Below are 18,828 nucleotides of genomic sequence, written 5' to 3'. Positions count from 1 at the left end.
TTACTAAGCGTTAAAGTACAGTTTTTTACACGTAAATATTTGTCGTTTCCATCCAATTTTTAGTCAAAGTGAATCTATTGTCGTGTGACCATAAATAACATTTTCAACAACAAAATTAAACCAATTTTGCTCATGGTCTTTGTCATAGAGGTATTATATACTATACCTCCATGGTCTTTATATATCATATCATGGTCTTTATATATCATATCATGGTCTTTATATATCATATCATGGTCTTTATATATCATATCATGGTCTTTATATATCATATCATGGTCTTTATATATCATATCATGGTCTTTATATATCATATCATGGTCTGATATATCTTTAACGGACATCAACCCATCTACACCACTGATTTGCATACGAATATTAATTTCAAAATAATTATAAATATTTTAATCGGTATTGATTTTCTCACATTTATACAACCACCTTCCCACCACCAATCTAATTATTGCTCAGGTATCGTTTATTCTACAAACACAGAATGCTTGTGTGTGAATAGTACATTGTTGCACTAATATAAATTTTAAATTGAAATGGTTTATGGCATGCCGATCTATGTTATAATATATATATATATATATATATATATATATATATTATCTGTATTTTATTGTTAACCGTTTTTGATGTATTGTTTTATGTTTCAAACCTGTTAGTGGCGGTATTTATCGCTGTTGGTTTTGACTGAATAAAATAAAAAATAAAATAATACAATACCAATGTTCTCACACTCGTTGTGTGGAGTATGACACGACGCAAGGACGTCGTACGCGCAACACAGGTATAAAGCTAGCGTGGTTCCCACTAGAGACCCAACGCAAGTTGGCCAATCGCAAGCAGTTTGGATTATCCATCGCTTATGATTGGTCAAATCACTTGCGTTACGTCCATGTAAGAACCAAGCTTGATTTGACCATGGACCTATACATTTATAGGTCCGTGATTTGACCTTACAGCTAGTATGATCCTTGGCTTACGTTAAATTGTGTATTTCCTTGCGATGCGGAGGGGAAAGAACGAATCCCATTCCCCAACGTTCCAAATTTCAGCCTCTCTGTTTACCAACCTTGTTTAAATGAAAGGGGTCGCGATTTCGGGGGTTAAGTTCATGTTTATTTATACAAACACGTTATTTGCTCATATTTAAAAGTAATACAATTAGTTAAAAAGTTAAAAATTTAACAATTTGCTTTGACTTTCGATGTATATTTGTTTATTTCTTAATCAAGTAAGCGGTTGGAGACTTTGCCCATGGAATAGTCTGTAATACTTGATCAGGCATATCTTTTAGAAATTCATCTACTGCTTGACTTTCAGACCATCTGCAATAAAAAATATTGAATTAGTTACAAATTATTTTATTTAGGCCTCCTACAGTATAAAACTCATTGATATTACCTCGAATGTTATATGCGTGCGACACGCGAGAAGCTAATGTTTAGACCCAGAATGCGGCTGTTACATCATAGTGTAATATGCGTGCGACACGCGAGGACTTGAGTGTAATTATGTGTGCGGCACGCGAGGACCAGCTAATGTTTAGACCCAGAATGCGGCTGTTACCTCGAGTGTAATATGCGTGCGACAAATTAAAATATAATTTGTATTTATTATCTCAATAATAGTAGTAACAAATGTTTTATGGTTACCTCAAAAATATAAAACAAAGAATCTTCTTCTTCCAGACTTTGAATAGGCAGTTTTTAAGTTTTAATAAAGTTAAACACTTGTATGGAAAAAAAACAGCAAAACCCAAAAAACAGTTAAATTCAACCAAAAATCAATACATTTTAATATGTTTTTCTTTAAATTACATTTACAGTATATATATATTTTTTCGATCCAATTTTTAGTCAAATTATATCTATTGTGTGACATTAAAATGGCATATTCAACAACAACAACAACAATTAAACATTCTTCTTCCGCCAAAAACGTCCCTTTGTCTGTTATACAAAATGAGCACTGAAAACGAACGAACGAATTACTCAAACAGAGATAGGAAATTGTGATAATATTATAACCGAATTAATATATCCTTAGATGTACAAAGAGTTTCCTGCCACTAGCTACCATTAGAAACATGTTCGAAATCATTTAATTCTAAATAATCAAATGTTCCAGTAATTGACAGTAACGTCTACATGCATGCCGAAACAATTTATTTTGTTTAAATTTCAATTTAATTAAAAAACCACAAAAGATAAAAAAAAATTCAATTTAATTACTAAATGAAATTAAATGAAGAATGTTGCCCTAAGAAATAAAATTAAAACTCTTCGAAAAATTAAAAGAATATTTTGTCTTTTACAAATTAATGATATGTTTATTTTTTATTTAAAAACAAGTTTTTAGCCATAATAATGGGTAAAATGAAATATTATCTAATGATGGCAAGAACTAATAATTATTGATACATACATTATACATATATTATACGCGGTGTTTCAATAGCAGTAGGTCTACAGTACTTAAAAATCAATAAAATTATTTTATAAATAAATAATTAGTTTCTGATGGTAATTGCTTGGTTCTTAATCATTTCATTATTTAATAGCTATATTGTACATTTAATTACAATAACATTGTGGATAGTGTGTGGTATTGGCAAACCGTATACATTACATTGCAAATTTGATATAACGCTATATTATCAAAAGCTTTGTACAGCGAAATTTAATCCATAAACTTGTTGGAAAAGAAACGTTTTAGTTTACGCTTAAAGTAGCTATCAAAGTTAGTTTCAGACCGAATTGACACTGGAACACGCCATCATTGGCTCTGTTGGGTGACTTAGGATGGGATAGTTCAAGTTCAAGTTCAAGTTCAAGTTCAAATTTATTCACATAATGCAAACATATACAAAATATAAAAGATACAAGTGGTTGGAAATTAAGTAAATAATAGTTGCATTATGCCTGGAGAATACCATTTAAACCCCAAGGGGCTTTAAGCCTGGATCCACCAGAAAGAATAAAAAAGTTAAAAATAATAATAATAAGCAAAGTGATGGTACGCTACTGACAGACAGAGACGGACATGTACGACGATACAAACACGACAAGGACGACAGGAAGGACAAACTGTATTTATATGATTTGCCTAATTAAATTTAATTATAAGTTATTAATATGATCAAAATAATTAATTTACTTTATATTTTGATATTAGATAAGATTTGTAGTTTATTTTTAGAGTATTATTTGTTTTGCTATTAGTTATTGACGGATTAAGAGAGTTCCAAAGTAGGGGACCGGTATGTAGTATAGAGTTAAGTATTTGCTTACTGCATTGAAAATACCCATAATGAAATAAAAATTAAATATTTTGACAGGCTTATCAACTTAGAAGCCCATCGTTGGCCAAAGCTGCTGTTGCATGCATTATTTACCTTGCATGACAATAATGTTAATATAAAATGGCGATGGTTAAACTCAATTAAAAGTATTCTGAATAATACTGGATTTAATCATGTATTTTCAAATAACATACCTATAGATTCAGCATGGTTTAAATCTTTTAAGTGTGTTAATCGTCAAATGTATGAATTGGATTGGTTTAATAAAAGCTGTACCAAACCATCATTATCACTTTATGTTAAATTTAAAAAAATGCCTGAGTTAGAAAATTATCTTACTGTTAAAACTGATTTTCATGGTGCTCAATTGAAATTTAAGGCAAGGTCAAATACTCTTCAACTTGAAAGTAGATTAAGTAAATGGGATATGAATAATACTGGTAATTGTATGTTATGTAAGGATGAACCTGAAGATTTATATCATTTTATGTTAAATTGTAAAGTACTACAAGAAGTGCGAATTTCAGAATTTGAATGCTTGGAACAAAACCTTAATGATTCTGGTCTTTCAGATCTATGGAATTCACTCCAGTTAAATAATTCAGAGGTTATCTTAATGATTATACTTGGTGGTGATTGTTCTGTTCTCATTCCAACAATGTCGATTAATATGGTAAACAAAGCCCATGACATTCTTGATAAATTCTGCAAATCATATCTTAAGAAAGCATGGGCCTTTAGACAACGTATAAAGTATAACATTATCGAATGATTTTTTTAAATTTTTTATTGTATGTAAGTTGGTTTAGTTATCTTAATTCTGTTTACAGTCATCAAATAATTCACCACAGCTGAAATAATTTAATCTATGCTTTCCTGTTTATTGATGTCCCTAATTTGGGTTCCTATTGTTCCTTATTATTTTTGCTGGTAGACACTGTGTATCAAGAATGTGTATATCTTAACATAGATTCTAAGTACTGTATATTCCTTTGTTCATATACTAATTGATATGCTAATTTAGTGTCCAAGCTTATGTGGGTTGCATTTAATTGGTTTTAGTATTACAGTTTATTTTTAATTTGGTTTTATCGAACTTCCGTTTTATCTGAGTATTATCTGTTTTAATCTAGTCTATCTTTATTTTTATACTCATATTTTTTATATTGTATGTTTAATTGTTTTAAGGATGCACCATTATTATGTGTGCCGCTGTTCAAAACGCGTTTTCCAAAAAAATTATTATTATTATATCAGACAATTTCCGCTATAGCCTACGTCATCACATGGAATATGCTGATACTTGACACAGGAAATACGGCAGAGAAATATCGAATTAATTAGTTAAACATACGGGGCGCCGTCCGGATGTTGACATACAACAAGATACAAGATACAAGATAACTTTATTGTCAAAATTGTTAACAATTTCGAGATATGTTTTGTACCTGAGTAGAATAAATAATACGATGTGATAACAATATAAATAAATACAAATGATACAAGTGACTATCTTGAAAAGTTTTTGTTAAATAAATTGCATGCTATGTACATTGGTGAAAATCTGAAACGGTTTGTGGATATTTTTTCCTGTGTCAGTCTAACCCTTCCTGATCGACTTATAATGATGTCTGAATGTAATGGGTGTGATGGGTCTTGCATAATTGTGTCAAATTTCTTAAGTATGAATGTATTAAACATTTCATCTAAAGATTTCACTTCTACACCGATAACTCTGCTGGCCTTGTTTACTAATCTCTGAATTTGACTTTTACTATTTACATTGATATGAGAAAACCAAACAATAATACAATAAGAAATGATTGATTGAACAACAGAGGAATAAAACATATGAATGAGATGAGAACTAACATTAAACCGTTTCATTTTGTATATAAAGTACATTCTCTTATTAGCCTTGGTACGGAGTTCTTTAGTGTTGCTCTCCCAATTTAGTTTATTATCAATTATTAATCCCAAGTACTTATGACTTTCTACTATTTCAACAATTAACAGCGTCCCAAACGGCGCCCCATTATGCGCGTGGTTCCCACTAGAGACGCAACACACGCTTGTCATTAGTTAGTCAACTCGCTTGCGTTGTGTCTACGTCCTTGCGTTGCGTCCTAGTGGCAACCAAGCTTTAATGTGGAAATACAGCAGAGAAATATACGGGGTGCCGATCGGATGTTTAAATAATAAATTGGTCCCAAACGGCGCCCCATAAAATCAGCCTCAACAACCTACCTTGAAATAGCATATTCATCGAATACGACAATTCCGCCCCTTACAATTCGTGGCCACAATGCTTTTAATGCTTCTAGTGTTGGCGGTCCCACGTCCAAATCCATGTGTAGGAATGATATTCTAAATCCCGGATTGTTTTCTACATACTGTGAAAAAAAAATTTAATTTATTTATAATTTACAACATAAATTAACGTAATTTTATATTAAACATACGCTCCTTACGCACGGCATGGAGACCTCCGTATTATGCCCTGAATGTGTCGTACCGGTAATTATTATGTTTAAGGCCAATTTACAAAGAACGGTAGTAAAGAAACGGTAATACAAAATACAGAATCTATCATTATGACCATTCACACACTACGCGAAGCAGACGGGTGGTTTCCGCTCAAGATAGATACAGGTTATACGTGGGATAGGGTAAGCTACGCGTTTTTTTTTGTGCTTACCGTTACCGTAAATTGGCCTTAAATTGCCCTTTAGGCATATTCAGGCTTATTTATTTACCAGGGTAAGTCGGTTCTGACCCACCAAAGTTAACTCTTTACCCTATGAAACCAACGTACCCGGCTAAATAGCTAAGCCTGAATGACACAGGAACTTTGTGTAAAGCTCTGTCTACACTATCAAATTAATTTGACAAAAAAAGTGTGTTTATGCCCAAATATGGTAGTGACATGATTTCATCATTGTTTTTTGTCAAACTAGTTTGATAGTGTAGACAGAGCGTGACGAATGAATTGCCAGACGATGGTACTATACCTGTGAACAAGACGTACATACGTCACCAGCTACAAGTTCAAACAGCGAGTTGTCGCCGCAAATCATCTTGGCTTGATTTTGTAAATCTTCGGGTTGTATCCCTTTGAAGTTGCTACTCGTAAATAGTTTGCTCATTTGTACATCATCGTTTCCTTCTAATTTAGGTTGTGAAGTAAATAAATCAAATCCAATTACCTGTGGAAATATGAATGGAGTATAGTTAAACTATAGTTGATTTATGGTCAAAAACAGCATCGTACGACGAGGCCCGACGAAACGTCTTGACTCGTCGGTGCTGTCTGCTGCGTTGAATCCCGACGAGACGAGTCGTCTTGAGATAGCGCCGGGCGTTAGCTCGTCGCGAGAAACATGTCTAATTTTCTCCCGATGAGACGATTCGTGGTACAGTACGACGCTGTCTGAGTTGACCTAGCCTGTACTTGCTTGGTTCCCGATAGGCAACGCAAGGCAGCCGTAGACGCCACGCAAGGCAGTCGTAGACGCAACGCAAGGCAGCCGTAGACGCCACCCAAGGCAGTCGTAGACGCAACGCAAGGCAGTCGTAGACGCAACGCAAGGCAGCCGTAGACGCCACCCAAGGCAGTCGTAGACGCAACGCAAGGCAGTCATAGACGCAACGCAAGGCAGTCGTAGACGCAACGCAAGGCAGTCGCAGACGCAACGCAAGGCAGTCGTAGACGCAACGCAAGGCAGTCGTAGACGCAACGCAAGGCGGCAGTAGACGCAACGCGAGTGAGCGATTGATTATTCAAACTGTCGTATTTTGTGCAATAAACGTATTTTGTAACAACCGTCTATTGTCGATTTTCTAAAATTAGCTTTCGTATTTTGTAATTAAGTCTGTCGTAAAATACGAAAGGTTTTTACGACAGGTTACTCCAAAATACGTACTCGATTCTTAGTGCTAGTATCGCCACATGCTACAATGAATATTTGGTCTGTATCATGTGAGATTTTATGTATTGATCTACGATACATATGATATAAATGTGATGTATTCCGGAAAAACGCAACGTAGACGCAACGCAATGACGTAGACGCAACGCAAGCAATTTGACCAAAGACAAGAGACAGCTTTATCAATCAATCAATCAATCAAAGTAACATTTATTTCTCTTGTCTTTCATAGAAAATAAAAATTAACAGTAAAAATTATTAAAATAAGAGGGGCAACATTCCTTACGGAATTGCTTATATTCATTTATGTTTTTGTCATTCGGATAGCGGAGGGATTTGGAATACAGTTTTTGTTTATGCTTTATTGAATTTAAGAGTTCATCCGTCATCCAGGTCTTTATTTTTTTTTTCCCTGCAGACTGCTCTTGAATTGGAAAATGTTTATCATACAGTCGTTTGAATTCAGTTTCAAATGAAAGTAAAGCAATATTGTGAAATTTTGTAATTGTATATTCCAAATTTATTATTGTAGTTTTTATAGATTTCATTTCAATATTTTTTATTGTAATACAAACTTTATTAGCTATGTGCTATTGTTTTTGTAATTTTATATATACCGTAATAAATAAAAAAAATAAATAAATAAATTAGGATCATCCGTACCATAAACACCAGTCCAATTCATGTTAGACAAATCGTTGTTTATGTTTGAAATATTTGTTTCGTTAAATTTTCTGTAGGTATGATTAGGGCTTACATAGTTTTTGGGACGGTTTGGTATATTTGATAAGGGTGTAATGTTAAAAATGGGCAAATGATCACTAATGTCACTATAGAAAAGTCCAGATAGACTTGATGATTCAATTTGATTAGATAATATGTTGTCAATTAATGTTGCTGACGTTCGGGTAATACGAGTTGGTCTATTGATTAAGGGTAAAAGGAAATTACTAAAGACAGAGTTAACAAAATTGTTGGATTGATTATCGGACTGATGTTTAAGTAGGTCAATGTTAAAATCACCTAATAAGTAAATTTTTTTGTTGGTTTTTGCTAGATTATTTAACAGGAGATCAAAAGCGTCAATAAAAGCATTCGTATCAAGAGATGGTGCCCTATAGATTACACCAACAATAATGTTTTGATTGGATTCAAGTTCAAGTTCAATAAAAAGGGAGTCGCATAGGGAGGGGTCTAGGAAAAGATCAGTTCTCTCTTTGAACACATTGTTATTTCGAACATACAGCCCTACACCTCCACCAGCCCGCCCAAGTCTGTTTTTTGAAATGAAAGAATAACTGGAGATATTGGTTAATGGATTATCATCTTTCAACCAGGTTTCCGAGACTGCAATTATATCGAAATCATAATTTACATTGGTTAAAAATAATTTGAAAGAATCAATGTTATGAAGTAAACTTCTAGAATTAATATGCAAGGAAGAAAAGTGTTTCACGTTACTGAGCTCTCCAATTAAGTTGGTTAGTTGGTCAGGTTGATAGTACTTACAATTGAGCTGGATAGAGGAAGAGAGGAAATTGGTATCAGGGTCAAAGTCATGAACATGTTTATCATAGTCTGCGTATGGGTTGAAAATTAAATTATTTAATCGATCTTGGTTAGGAAATGTTTCGGTACAGGGGTTCATTTGGGAAGAAAATGACATATAAACAAGTAAAAATCCAACACAAAAACAAAACCAGATAAACTGGGGACAGGTTAATGAGAAAAATAAAAGTACCAAGTGGAATACCAGAGATCAGTCTCCATAGAGATAAAAAGTGCCTACACATTTTTTTTTCTTGAAAAAAAAAATAAAAAAAAAATATATATATATATATAAAAAATGTCTTATTAATGTTGAAAAAGTATAAACGAGAACAATATTTCAATAATGAATTAGGAAATTCAGAAAAAGAAATTATGAATAAACAAGTTGAGGAAACACTTTAAATGTAAGGTAAATAAATTAATAATAATTTCAAAAATTAAGAGTTTATGCAAACAAAATATGTTCTTGAAAAAATCAAATGGATCTAAACAGTTCCATGTATGTGTAAAATAAGAGTTAAATGTTTTCAAGATCAGCAAAAGAACGAATTGGCTTCACAACATCACGGCCTTTAGCTTGGATCAATGCAAACACTCTTTATAATCCCTCGACCGTGATTGGTTAAATCTTTGCCTTACGTCCTTGTGCTGCTAATGGGAACAAGAATTTAAAACAAAAGCAAAGTCGTAATTCGGATTTGTGAGTCTTTACTCAACCGCAACCAACCACGAACCGTCGACTGATTGTCAAGTGGAATTAGGATTTGTGCGTCTTTACTCAACCGCAACCAACCACGAACCGTCGACTGATTGTCAAGTGGAATTAGGATTGTGGGTGTGTGTCTTCATCGGCAAATAGTTATTTTCTCTTTTGTGTGCTCCAAATAGTTTATGCATGGGGAATTATATTCAAGGTTTTTGGTGTATTGTTGTTATGTGGTAACTTTTAGTTATTACACCTAGTTTTATTATTAATTTTACTTTATATAAAACAGCTTGTTTTCCATTAGCGATAAGACATTCGCGCGAATCGAATTCAGATTGATTGCGAATATACAAAATGTAGGCCTACATGAAAACCATTTTTTAAAATTAAAATATCAAACGGAAACTTATCTGCTGATAAGGGGACAAGAAACTTTATACTATGATATGATGATTGTATGTGTTTGAATGACGAAGTAACAAACCTTCTTCATAGAGCCTGGCATATGCATTTGTCGCATCTTCAGGAATTGCATTAATCCGGTACCCTTAAATACACCACATTCCACAATATCGCCTGTTGTGAATAAAAAAATAATATTTGTTATACCTTTGTTCTTAATTAATTCTTGTTCAATGAAATGCAAATAATGTTGTACTTTGTTAGCTGTGACCCGGGCTTACGCGCTGAAGTGGGCTTACGCGCTGACCGTCAAACAATCAATAACAAGTAGCCAAAGACGTCATTAAGTTTTCATTATTACTTAGACTAAAAATATTGTTTTCAAATACAGTACAAAGCTTCCACTCCACTGGCCCTATTTAGTTTTTAGACAAAAATTGCAAAATCAGCACTAGTCATTAAGTTATCCTGTTTATATAGGAGTCATCAAATACAATGTTATATGGTCCATTGGAGCCACTAAAAGGGGTACCTAATACACTGGACACTCCTATAATTTGTTTTAAAGTAAGGTGAAAGTAAGTAAAGTTTGATAAATTTCCAGCTTATAACTTTAACCACATAAACCTCCTGAAAGTAGAAAGCGTTTTGCCATTTTTCATCATCTCGTTTTGCTTTGATTAGGCCTAATAATACTAATAACAACAAGTTGTAGTGGTAATTTCACATTTACGAAAGCGCCATTCTTTTTTTTATAAAAGCGCATCCAAATAACAAACAAAAAACAACAACCACCAATTTCGGAATATTCGGAATGCGAAAAAAAATAAACAAAACAGAAATGAAAACGACGCCGAAAAGTTGAAAAAAAAAACAATTTAAAAGACAACACTGAGCTAACTTGGAAGAACATATCGTGTTTTCCATAAAGATTATAAATTAATGTGTTGTTGTTGTTGTTGTTGAACCAGGAAAGAGTGAATTTACACTCTAATTTCACTCTTTCAGATGTATTATAGTTTTTTCGGAAAATCATGTCAGACTTTTATCATCAAACAAAAACTAGGGTAAATATAAATATAACAGAAAATAAGATTATAACATAACAAATGCAACATATATACAGGTACCTTTATCAAAGAGTGGCAAAGTAGATAGTAATTAATTTAAATTTGCATTTATTGCATTAATCCAGGACTACTCCCTGATAAATCAGAGTACCGGATACGGAATTTCGTTTCACATCCGGGATCTATATTGTATTTTCAATTAACCAAAGAGTTGCAACCTCTGCCATGAGCAAAATGAGAAGAAAGGGATCACGATTTTGACGTATTAGTAAAATACAATAAAATAGTAAACTAATAAAATCGTGACGGGACGTGAAACTAACAATTCATTTTATTTTACTTTTACTTTAGGTAAAAATTCATTCTGCATTTCATATTTCATAAGATTCTGGCATTAACCAGTTCAATTCATTATAAGGAAAGCGATTATGTTGAAACCTTTTTGCGGGCCTTTTCTTTTGAGGTGAGTGAGTGCGATCAAGGAATATAATTTGAATTAAATAAATAATAAATCGAAGTAATTTGAAAAAATAGTAATAATAATTGTAAAATATACAATAATACGCTACAGAACAATACAACTCGCACGAATACTAATCTATATTTACACAAAGAGTCTTGACCTTTTATGAATGATTGACCTTTTATGAATGATTGCGAATTAAAAAAATTATACTACAGTATTTATTATTATTATTATTATTGTTGTTAATATTATTCACAATGGTTCGTTCATAAATGATGAATGAAAATCATCCCTGCTATATTGTTCATTTAACAGTCAAACGGCTGTTTGATTAAAATCGATTGTAATTGTCAACCTTGTACTGTAGCAGTTATCACAATTATATTATTTAGTAACATAACTTTCATATTGTCTGTCAATCACCTATATATGCGTACGACACGCCGAGGGTGTCGCTCAAATCGAATTTGAACATGAACGCCCCAGTGGTCTATTAAAATGGTTAGGACCAGGGAGTCGTAAAATAATCCAACTCCCTGTGCATATCAGGTAGAAAGTTCCTAGTTCGGTTGTTGGCTTTTCATTCTGAGATTTTATAATTTGAATAAAATATAAAATGAATTAATGGAGCTGTGGCTTGCTGTAATGTGCTTGCCTTCCAATCCTAGGGTCCAGGGTTCAATCCTAAATATTAGTGCCAGAGTTGTATAACTCACGACTCTGTTGAACACATAAGCCTCAAATGAGACTTACTTTATAAAAGCACGATAAATTATAAAATAGTCTATCCATCCTGTAATTGGCGAGTCACACGCTGTTGGATGCTTATGAAATAAAAAAAAAATATTTTGAATCATAAATCCAAAGGCAAATTACTGAAAATCAGTGGATGGATCTCAATAGAGATACAAAAAAAAGCGAAAAGCTAAATCAAAACGATAAAGTGAAACAGCCAGAAAAAATCATAGTTAGGCCTACATAAAATCTAAAAAAATTTACCAGCATGGATGCACGGAAGGATGCTGATTATCGGAAATGCTGACCAAAAGTGTATAGTTGTAAACGTGGAGGTAATAATAGTTTGCCAGACAAGAAAGACAGTCTACAACAAAACAAGTTTTTTTCGACCCCGAGTCTATTATTAGTACACATTAAATCGTATGATATTCAAGATGAGTTGTCTAAACAACTAAGGAAATATAATTCCAAATGGTTTGATCTTTTATAAACATTCCCAATCAAAGGTTAGAAGAAATGGCATTTATTTAACGCGTCGTCTTGGACACGCCCCTTTCTGATATCTGAAAACCTAAGGCTAGCGAAGGGAGTTGTATTGTAATTCAACTTCCTTCCTGGTGGGCAGGGATTCGTACTGTGATTAAATCATGGAGCTATAAAATTAAGTGTATACCTCCATGAATTAAGCTATACATCACTGTAATTACTACATTGTATTAAGAGGTCTAGTACTACTATTCATTCATTCATTTATTCGGTCAAAATCAACATACAATACATGATTACATAACAATGTTACATACAATACAAAAAGTTAAAACTTGACACAATTAAAAATAAGGAAAAAATGTTATAAACAATCAAAAAACAATGCAAAAGTCTAAAATGAAGGTTAAAAAATGGCTTAAAAATAGTTAAAAATGGCATAAAATACAGCATTAAAACAGAATATCGTTCAGTACCATAGTTTAAAAAAGTCATAAAAAAAACAAGTTATAAAAAGACAAAAGAATATTAAAAAGCGTTCAGTTAAAAAGAGAGCAGCAGAATAAAGTTATGAACATGAGAATAAAACAGTTAAGTTGATTTCGACCAGGATAGCCCAAAAAAACCAATTACCTATGTTTATTTCCGTTGGGGTCCTGTAGTATTGTATTGTGATTTTAAATTATTTTATCCTTATTTACCGGTTTTCTCTTTTGTTCGTTAAGTATTCTTTAACCAGTTTTCTAAATATCCCAACACTCATGGTGTTTTTTATGTCGTTTGGTAATTTATTCCAGTCATTAATGGCTGTAGCATAAAAAGTTCCATCGATAGCTTTAGATGCTTTTGGCGGAATGAAGTTGAATTCACTTTGTCGTGTACCATGGCTATGTTGGTCACACACCTTATCAAAATATTCATTTAAATACGAGGGAGCGAAATTATTTAAAATCTTATGTACTGTATTTAACTTAATTTGAGTTACTCTGTCTTCGACATTTAATAATCCTAGTTTATTCAACTCTTTCTGTCCAATATGGGTTCTTGGTCCTTTACTTAAACTATATCTAACCATATTGTTTTGCATGACTTGTAACTTATTTTTACATTTCTTTGTAGTGGCAGAATACCACGATGAATATGCATAATCGAAGTTACATTGAATAAGTGCATAGCTTAAAATTTTTCTTGCATTTTCATTTAAAAAAGAAGCTTGTCGGTAAAGAAATCGTTGTCTTGCCGTAATCTTTTTAACGACTGCATTAACGATTTTTTCGCCCGACAAGGATTTATCTACTAGTAGTAGTAGTACTGTAGTAGGACAATTTATCATTTTGTAAGTATATATTAAAACCACCTTTCGTTGCAACGATATGATTATAGGAATTCATTGTCTCTAGACAATCTGTTTGGTGTTGTTTTTCTTTATGTACAGTTTTTATAAATGTTTATATTCATATTTTAAAACACAAAGTTTCAGATATTTTATAAGATGTTATATGTACAGTACTATGAGGACGACCAAACATAGACTAGAGTATAGTGAAAATATCTCTATGGGAACAACGACGTGATATTGTGACGGGTCAAATTGGGAGCGCGTGCGTGCACATAACATATATTAACATAGATTAACATAAATTGCACTTACCTGGAACAGTTAATGATTTTTGGAATAACTCATGTCGTACTAGAATTTTACGAAGACGATCCACATCCGGGCATTTCATCAGAAAGTTATATGAATCCCACATCGTGTCTTCCCATGTATTATCTTTGGTGGTTGACATTTTGTTAGATTTTAGTTTTACTTCTTTCTGTTAAATCTTCAAAGTAATATGTAACAGAGAAAGAACTGTTGTTACACGTCTAGCATACGGTCACTAATTATGATGATATGTGGCTATTACAGATTTGTGATACACACGGGAAATGCCATATAAAGTGAGAGCCAATCATTAAGCTGAATTTAACATGGGAGGAGCCTCGTTTTGACTTTGTCATAGACAAACTACAGTACACTACAGACGAGCGGTAACAGCGGTACGGTTTTCCGCCTAGAACAGATACATATTATACGTGGGTCAAGCTACTACGCGATTTTCCGCCTAGAATAGATACAGATTATACGTGGGTCAAGCTTTTTACCAAAGTCATTCTCATTTTAATAGATAACGTAAGCCTAATGAATGGTCGTTTGTTCAGGGGTTTTTTTTTTTAATATTTTATATATTTTGTCTAAAAGAACGAGTTTTTTTTTTAAATCCGTTAGCAATGGCGTGTCCGACGTGAATACATGCTGTTGTTCTCAGTACATATGGGATGGCCAGTTACTGTGAATTTTGTGATTTAACTGTATTATACCACTGGCGCTGTATTGATTAATCGATAGACTATAACGGATGGGTTATTAGACGCAACGCAAGCGCACCGTAAGTAATTTGACCAATCATAAGCGATGGATTATCCGAACTGTCTGCTGCTGTGTGAATTCGTTGCGCGCTCTGCCTGCCGGCCCACTACGTCATGTCGTTGCGTTGTGTGGGTGGGAACCAAGCCAATTATTGTGTGGCTTTATTTTATTTACCTGTCGATTGAATTGGTCGTGTCGTGCAGTAAAACAAAACGCTTTTTGTTATCACTTTTATAAGAAGCACTGAAGGTAACGGTAAAATAAAACGGGATTTTCAACTTTCTTTTAATTGGATTTTCATTTATAATCCGAAATCTCGGATTGTATAATCGGATTTCTTACTTACATGAATGAAGGGATCAAATCAGATTTAAAGTAGTAAAAACCTTATTGTTTTAAAAATAATGACCTCTGGTATACTTAGAATGAGGTACCGTTACGGTATGTACTTCCATTAAATGGACACTCGGAAATCCTATAATAGCCCATAAGACATACATCAAAATAAACTCTAGGCCTAAAAAATGGAAAAGTCGGATCATAATTAATAGACCATGGTTCGATATTCCTCATTTGGTAGGCCTACATAATACCTTTTGTATAGTTGTACATATCGTCTGCCTATGACGTCATATTTTAATTCCTGTTGATATTGATCACATAGATTGAAACATCGAATCATGACTTCCATCTCTCTTACTTATTTGGAGTTTTATTTATATGTTATTTAAACAAAATCAGTCATGCATCTCCGGATGCCTCTATTGGTTTTCAAGCAGTAGGTCATTGGTATCGAACCCGGGATAGAAAGAATCAAAATTGATATCGTGTGTGGACCTTGACAGAATTGAATTATCTACTCTCGGCTTATTGTAAATTCTTATTTAATTGCTATGCTATGCTCGATATTGATGATAAAATTCAATGCATACTGTACTGGTGGTACGTCATAAAAAATAACAACTAGGTTTATCACGTATAGGCCTATTATTACCTCCGCCAAGGAGGTTATGTTTTCACTCCTGTATGTTTGTGTGTGTGTCTGAACAGCCTGGAGGCCATCCGATTTTCACCAAATTTGGCCACAATGATCTATGCCCCAAAAGCTTGGACGAGTTCGATTGGGAGGGGAAAAGGTCATAGGTCAAGGTCACAACTAACAAAAAACTATTTTACTGCCTAGAGGACCACAGTTTTTATCCGATTCTCAACAAACTTATTTTATTTATTTATTTATTCGACTTCTCACTAACTCAGTTAGTGAAGGATCTGGACCAACAGGTGGTAAACACCTCTAAAACGGTCCAGTCCCAATTTGCACAGTGGCTGTGTGTGACAGTGGCTGTGTTTGTGTGGACTAGTACACAGGGGTAACCCCCTACACGTCTCGAAAGATGTACTAGGTTCTTTAAAATGCGCATGAGCTATGTGTACACTGGACCTACGGTTTATAGTCCTTATCCGAGAAGACTCGTTCTACCACCAGAACCATGGAGCGAGTGAGCCTCGAACCCTTGCCGATGTTATGGCTACGTAATTACGGTTCCACTGTCTTAACCGCTCGGCCACTCACTCGCCACAATGATCAATGACTCATTATATAATTGTGTTTACATTTTGAAGGGTCAGGGTTAAAGATCAAGGTCCACAAAAAAAAGAAAAAAAAACACAAAAAAAAAACTCAGTGGGACTTGAACCAGCGACCTCAACTGTGAGAGGCTGGATACATAACCATTACACCACACTCTCATCCACAACTTTGTAGTGTGCAGTTAGCCTATTTACACACAAAAATGTTAAAAAATAGATATATTTTCCGGGGACATTTCATGTAAGGGAATTATACAGTAGGCAGAGGTGTGTACCCTCGGAGTACTCTTTAGTTATAATTATTAGTATTATTATGTAAAATATATGGCATGGTTGACGGTCTACGCCAATCATGTAATTTGTTGTCGTAACTCATTCGCCAAGTTTCGTTATTTTGTATAGGCTCCTTGTCGTCTATCTACACGAATCACACTACCAGTATGTTTTCTTGTTGCCGGCACGACATACAGTATATTTTAAAAAAAAGATAATATAATATAATAGGCATATGCTGTAGGTCTAGCTACGACTACGAGTACGTGAAAATAGTCATGATTCCGCTCTAAAAAACAATACTTGGTAGTAGTTGACGAGGTGGTTGATAATCAAGCTGTGATAATCAATCTATAAATGTATAGGTCCATCCTGTGTGACGTACGTATTGGATGTGTCCTTAGGGTATTATTTGACCTCTCGTTCAACTAAAAAGTGCTCGGTCTGTATAGTGTAGTGTCTCTGCGGTTCCATAATCCATGCTGCGACAAAGGAGTACAAGTCTACTGTAGGCCTACAGTAGATAATTATGCTTTTTGTTATAATTTTAAAACCGATGGCTTAAACATTAACGCTAATAATGCTAGCAAAATTAGCATTCATAGTTTAAACAATTTCTTTTTCTTCAAATTTCAATGCAAGAAATCAATAATTAACCTCCGTATTTAAATCTAATCGTAATATTAATAATCTAGGCCCTCTAGGCCTAGCTAGATAATCTAATAATATTCATCCGACCTTTTGTTGGTTAAAATTCTTAACCTCATAAACTCAATCATTATATGAATGATGAGTAGGCCTATTATTGTATACATTGTATACAAAAAAGGGCCTGTGGGGAAAATTCTACACACAACTTGTTTTATAATAATATATAGTTAGAAGAAGGCTAGGCCTAGGCCTAGTCTGTAATTTATTTATTTATTAAATAATTAAATAGCCTAAAAAAACAGGAAATAATATCGCCAGTGTAAGGCCCCATCAAAAATACAATTTACAAACAAAACTAGGCCTATATTAGGGTCTATCTATGACATGTCACTCGCTCGACTAAAAAAAATACAGTTTATTTGCTCAGCCTTAACAAAAGTTTACTACATTTAAAATAAAATTTTCCCCGGAACACGGCAAAAATTACAGCGTGTTCATCTGTGTATAAACCGTGTGAACAAATAAAATACTATATAATAATATGCCTATAATTATTATTTCATCAATGTATATAAACACAATCTTTGACACATCCTTTCGATCCAGGCCTCCTACTACACATTTACTATCAACCGGCTAGCTAGAGGTACGTACGTACGCATGCAACCCAAGAAGAAGAGGAGAGAGTCGTATTAATTGACCTTCCTTGTTTGCTGTGAGATCTCAAGCTATGATGTTAGTAGTAAAGAAACGCTAGCCTAGCCGATAAACTTGATGAAGTTGCTCACTTCCGAAGCCTATACTAAAGGACAATAGACTATATTAAAACTTTGAAATACCTGTGTTACGTTCTCTTTTGTACCGATTCGTAGCAGAGCTTGTATTGTAGAAAAGATAATTTGAGTTTTACGTTGAAGTGACTATTAGTACGGTAACCGTGTAAATAAGACGTGATTCGCACAGTAAAAAAGCAGTCAACTGATTTCTGCAATCAGGGAGGTATAACTTTGTAACTCCCTGCTGCAACGACATGCGGATCTGATTTTTTAAACATTTTTATTATAGGGGAAGGTTGATGTATGAATCATTTAATTTGGAAGATAGTCAGATTTTGTTAGCCTCTTCCGTTACTACAGGAAACATATACATCGTCACCGTGCCAATAGCTCGTTATCACTTGATAGCCCGCCTGCTACTTATGGGTGTGGCGTGTCCCGTCTCTCTATCCTCGCCACCTTTT

At 33.8% G+C, this 18,828-nt stretch overlaps 1 protein-coding gene across 1 annotated transcript; it reads right to left on the bottom strand.

Annotated features, from left to right (window-relative positions):
• Positions 1-593: 593 nt before the first annotated feature.
• LOC140044464 (8-demethyl-8-(2,3-dimethoxy-alpha-L-rhamnosyl)-tetracenomycin-C 4'-O-methyltransferase-like) lies at positions 594-18,556 on the bottom strand. The gene is made up of 6 exons (XM_072088982.1): positions 18,428-18,556; positions 14,313-14,487; positions 9,984-10,075; positions 6,325-6,519; positions 5,561-5,706; positions 594-1,337 (listed from the first exon to the last, which is right to left on the bottom strand). The coding sequence occupies exons 2-6, from the start codon at positions 14,449-14,451 to the stop codon at positions 1,229-1,231; spliced, it is 681 nt and encodes a 226-aa protein (XP_071945083.1). The 5' UTR covers positions 14,452-14,487; positions 18,428-18,556; the 3' UTR covers positions 594-1,228.
• Between the last annotated feature and the right edge of the window lie 272 nt (positions 18,557-18,828).

The sequence above is a fragment of the Antedon mediterranea genome, chromosome 3 (genome assembly GCF_964355755.1).
Source record: "Antedon mediterranea chromosome 3, ecAntMedi1.1, whole genome shotgun sequence".
In the NCBI taxonomy this organism is placed as follows: Eukaryota; Metazoa; Echinodermata; class Crinoidea; order Comatulida; family Antedonidae; genus Antedon; species Antedon mediterranea.
This window is presented reverse-complemented; position numbering and strand designations above follow the sequence as displayed.

What these genes read in the sequence shown, in the direction of transcription:
- LOC140044464 (XM_072088982.1), bottom strand. Translation starts at nt 14,451, where the DNA reads ATGTCAACCACCAAAGATAATACATGGGAAGACACGATGTGGGATTCA. An exon ending in TATGTACGTCTTGTTCACAG is followed by an intron (nt 5,707 to 6,324) that starts GTATAGTACCAT and finishes TTTTTTTCACAG; the next exon opens with TATGTAGAAAACAATCCGGG. An exon ending in GATGAATATGCTATTTCAAG is followed by an intron (nt 1,338 to 5,560) that starts GTAGGTTGTTGA and finishes TTTTTATTGCAG; the next exon opens with ATGGTCTGAAAGTCAAGCAG.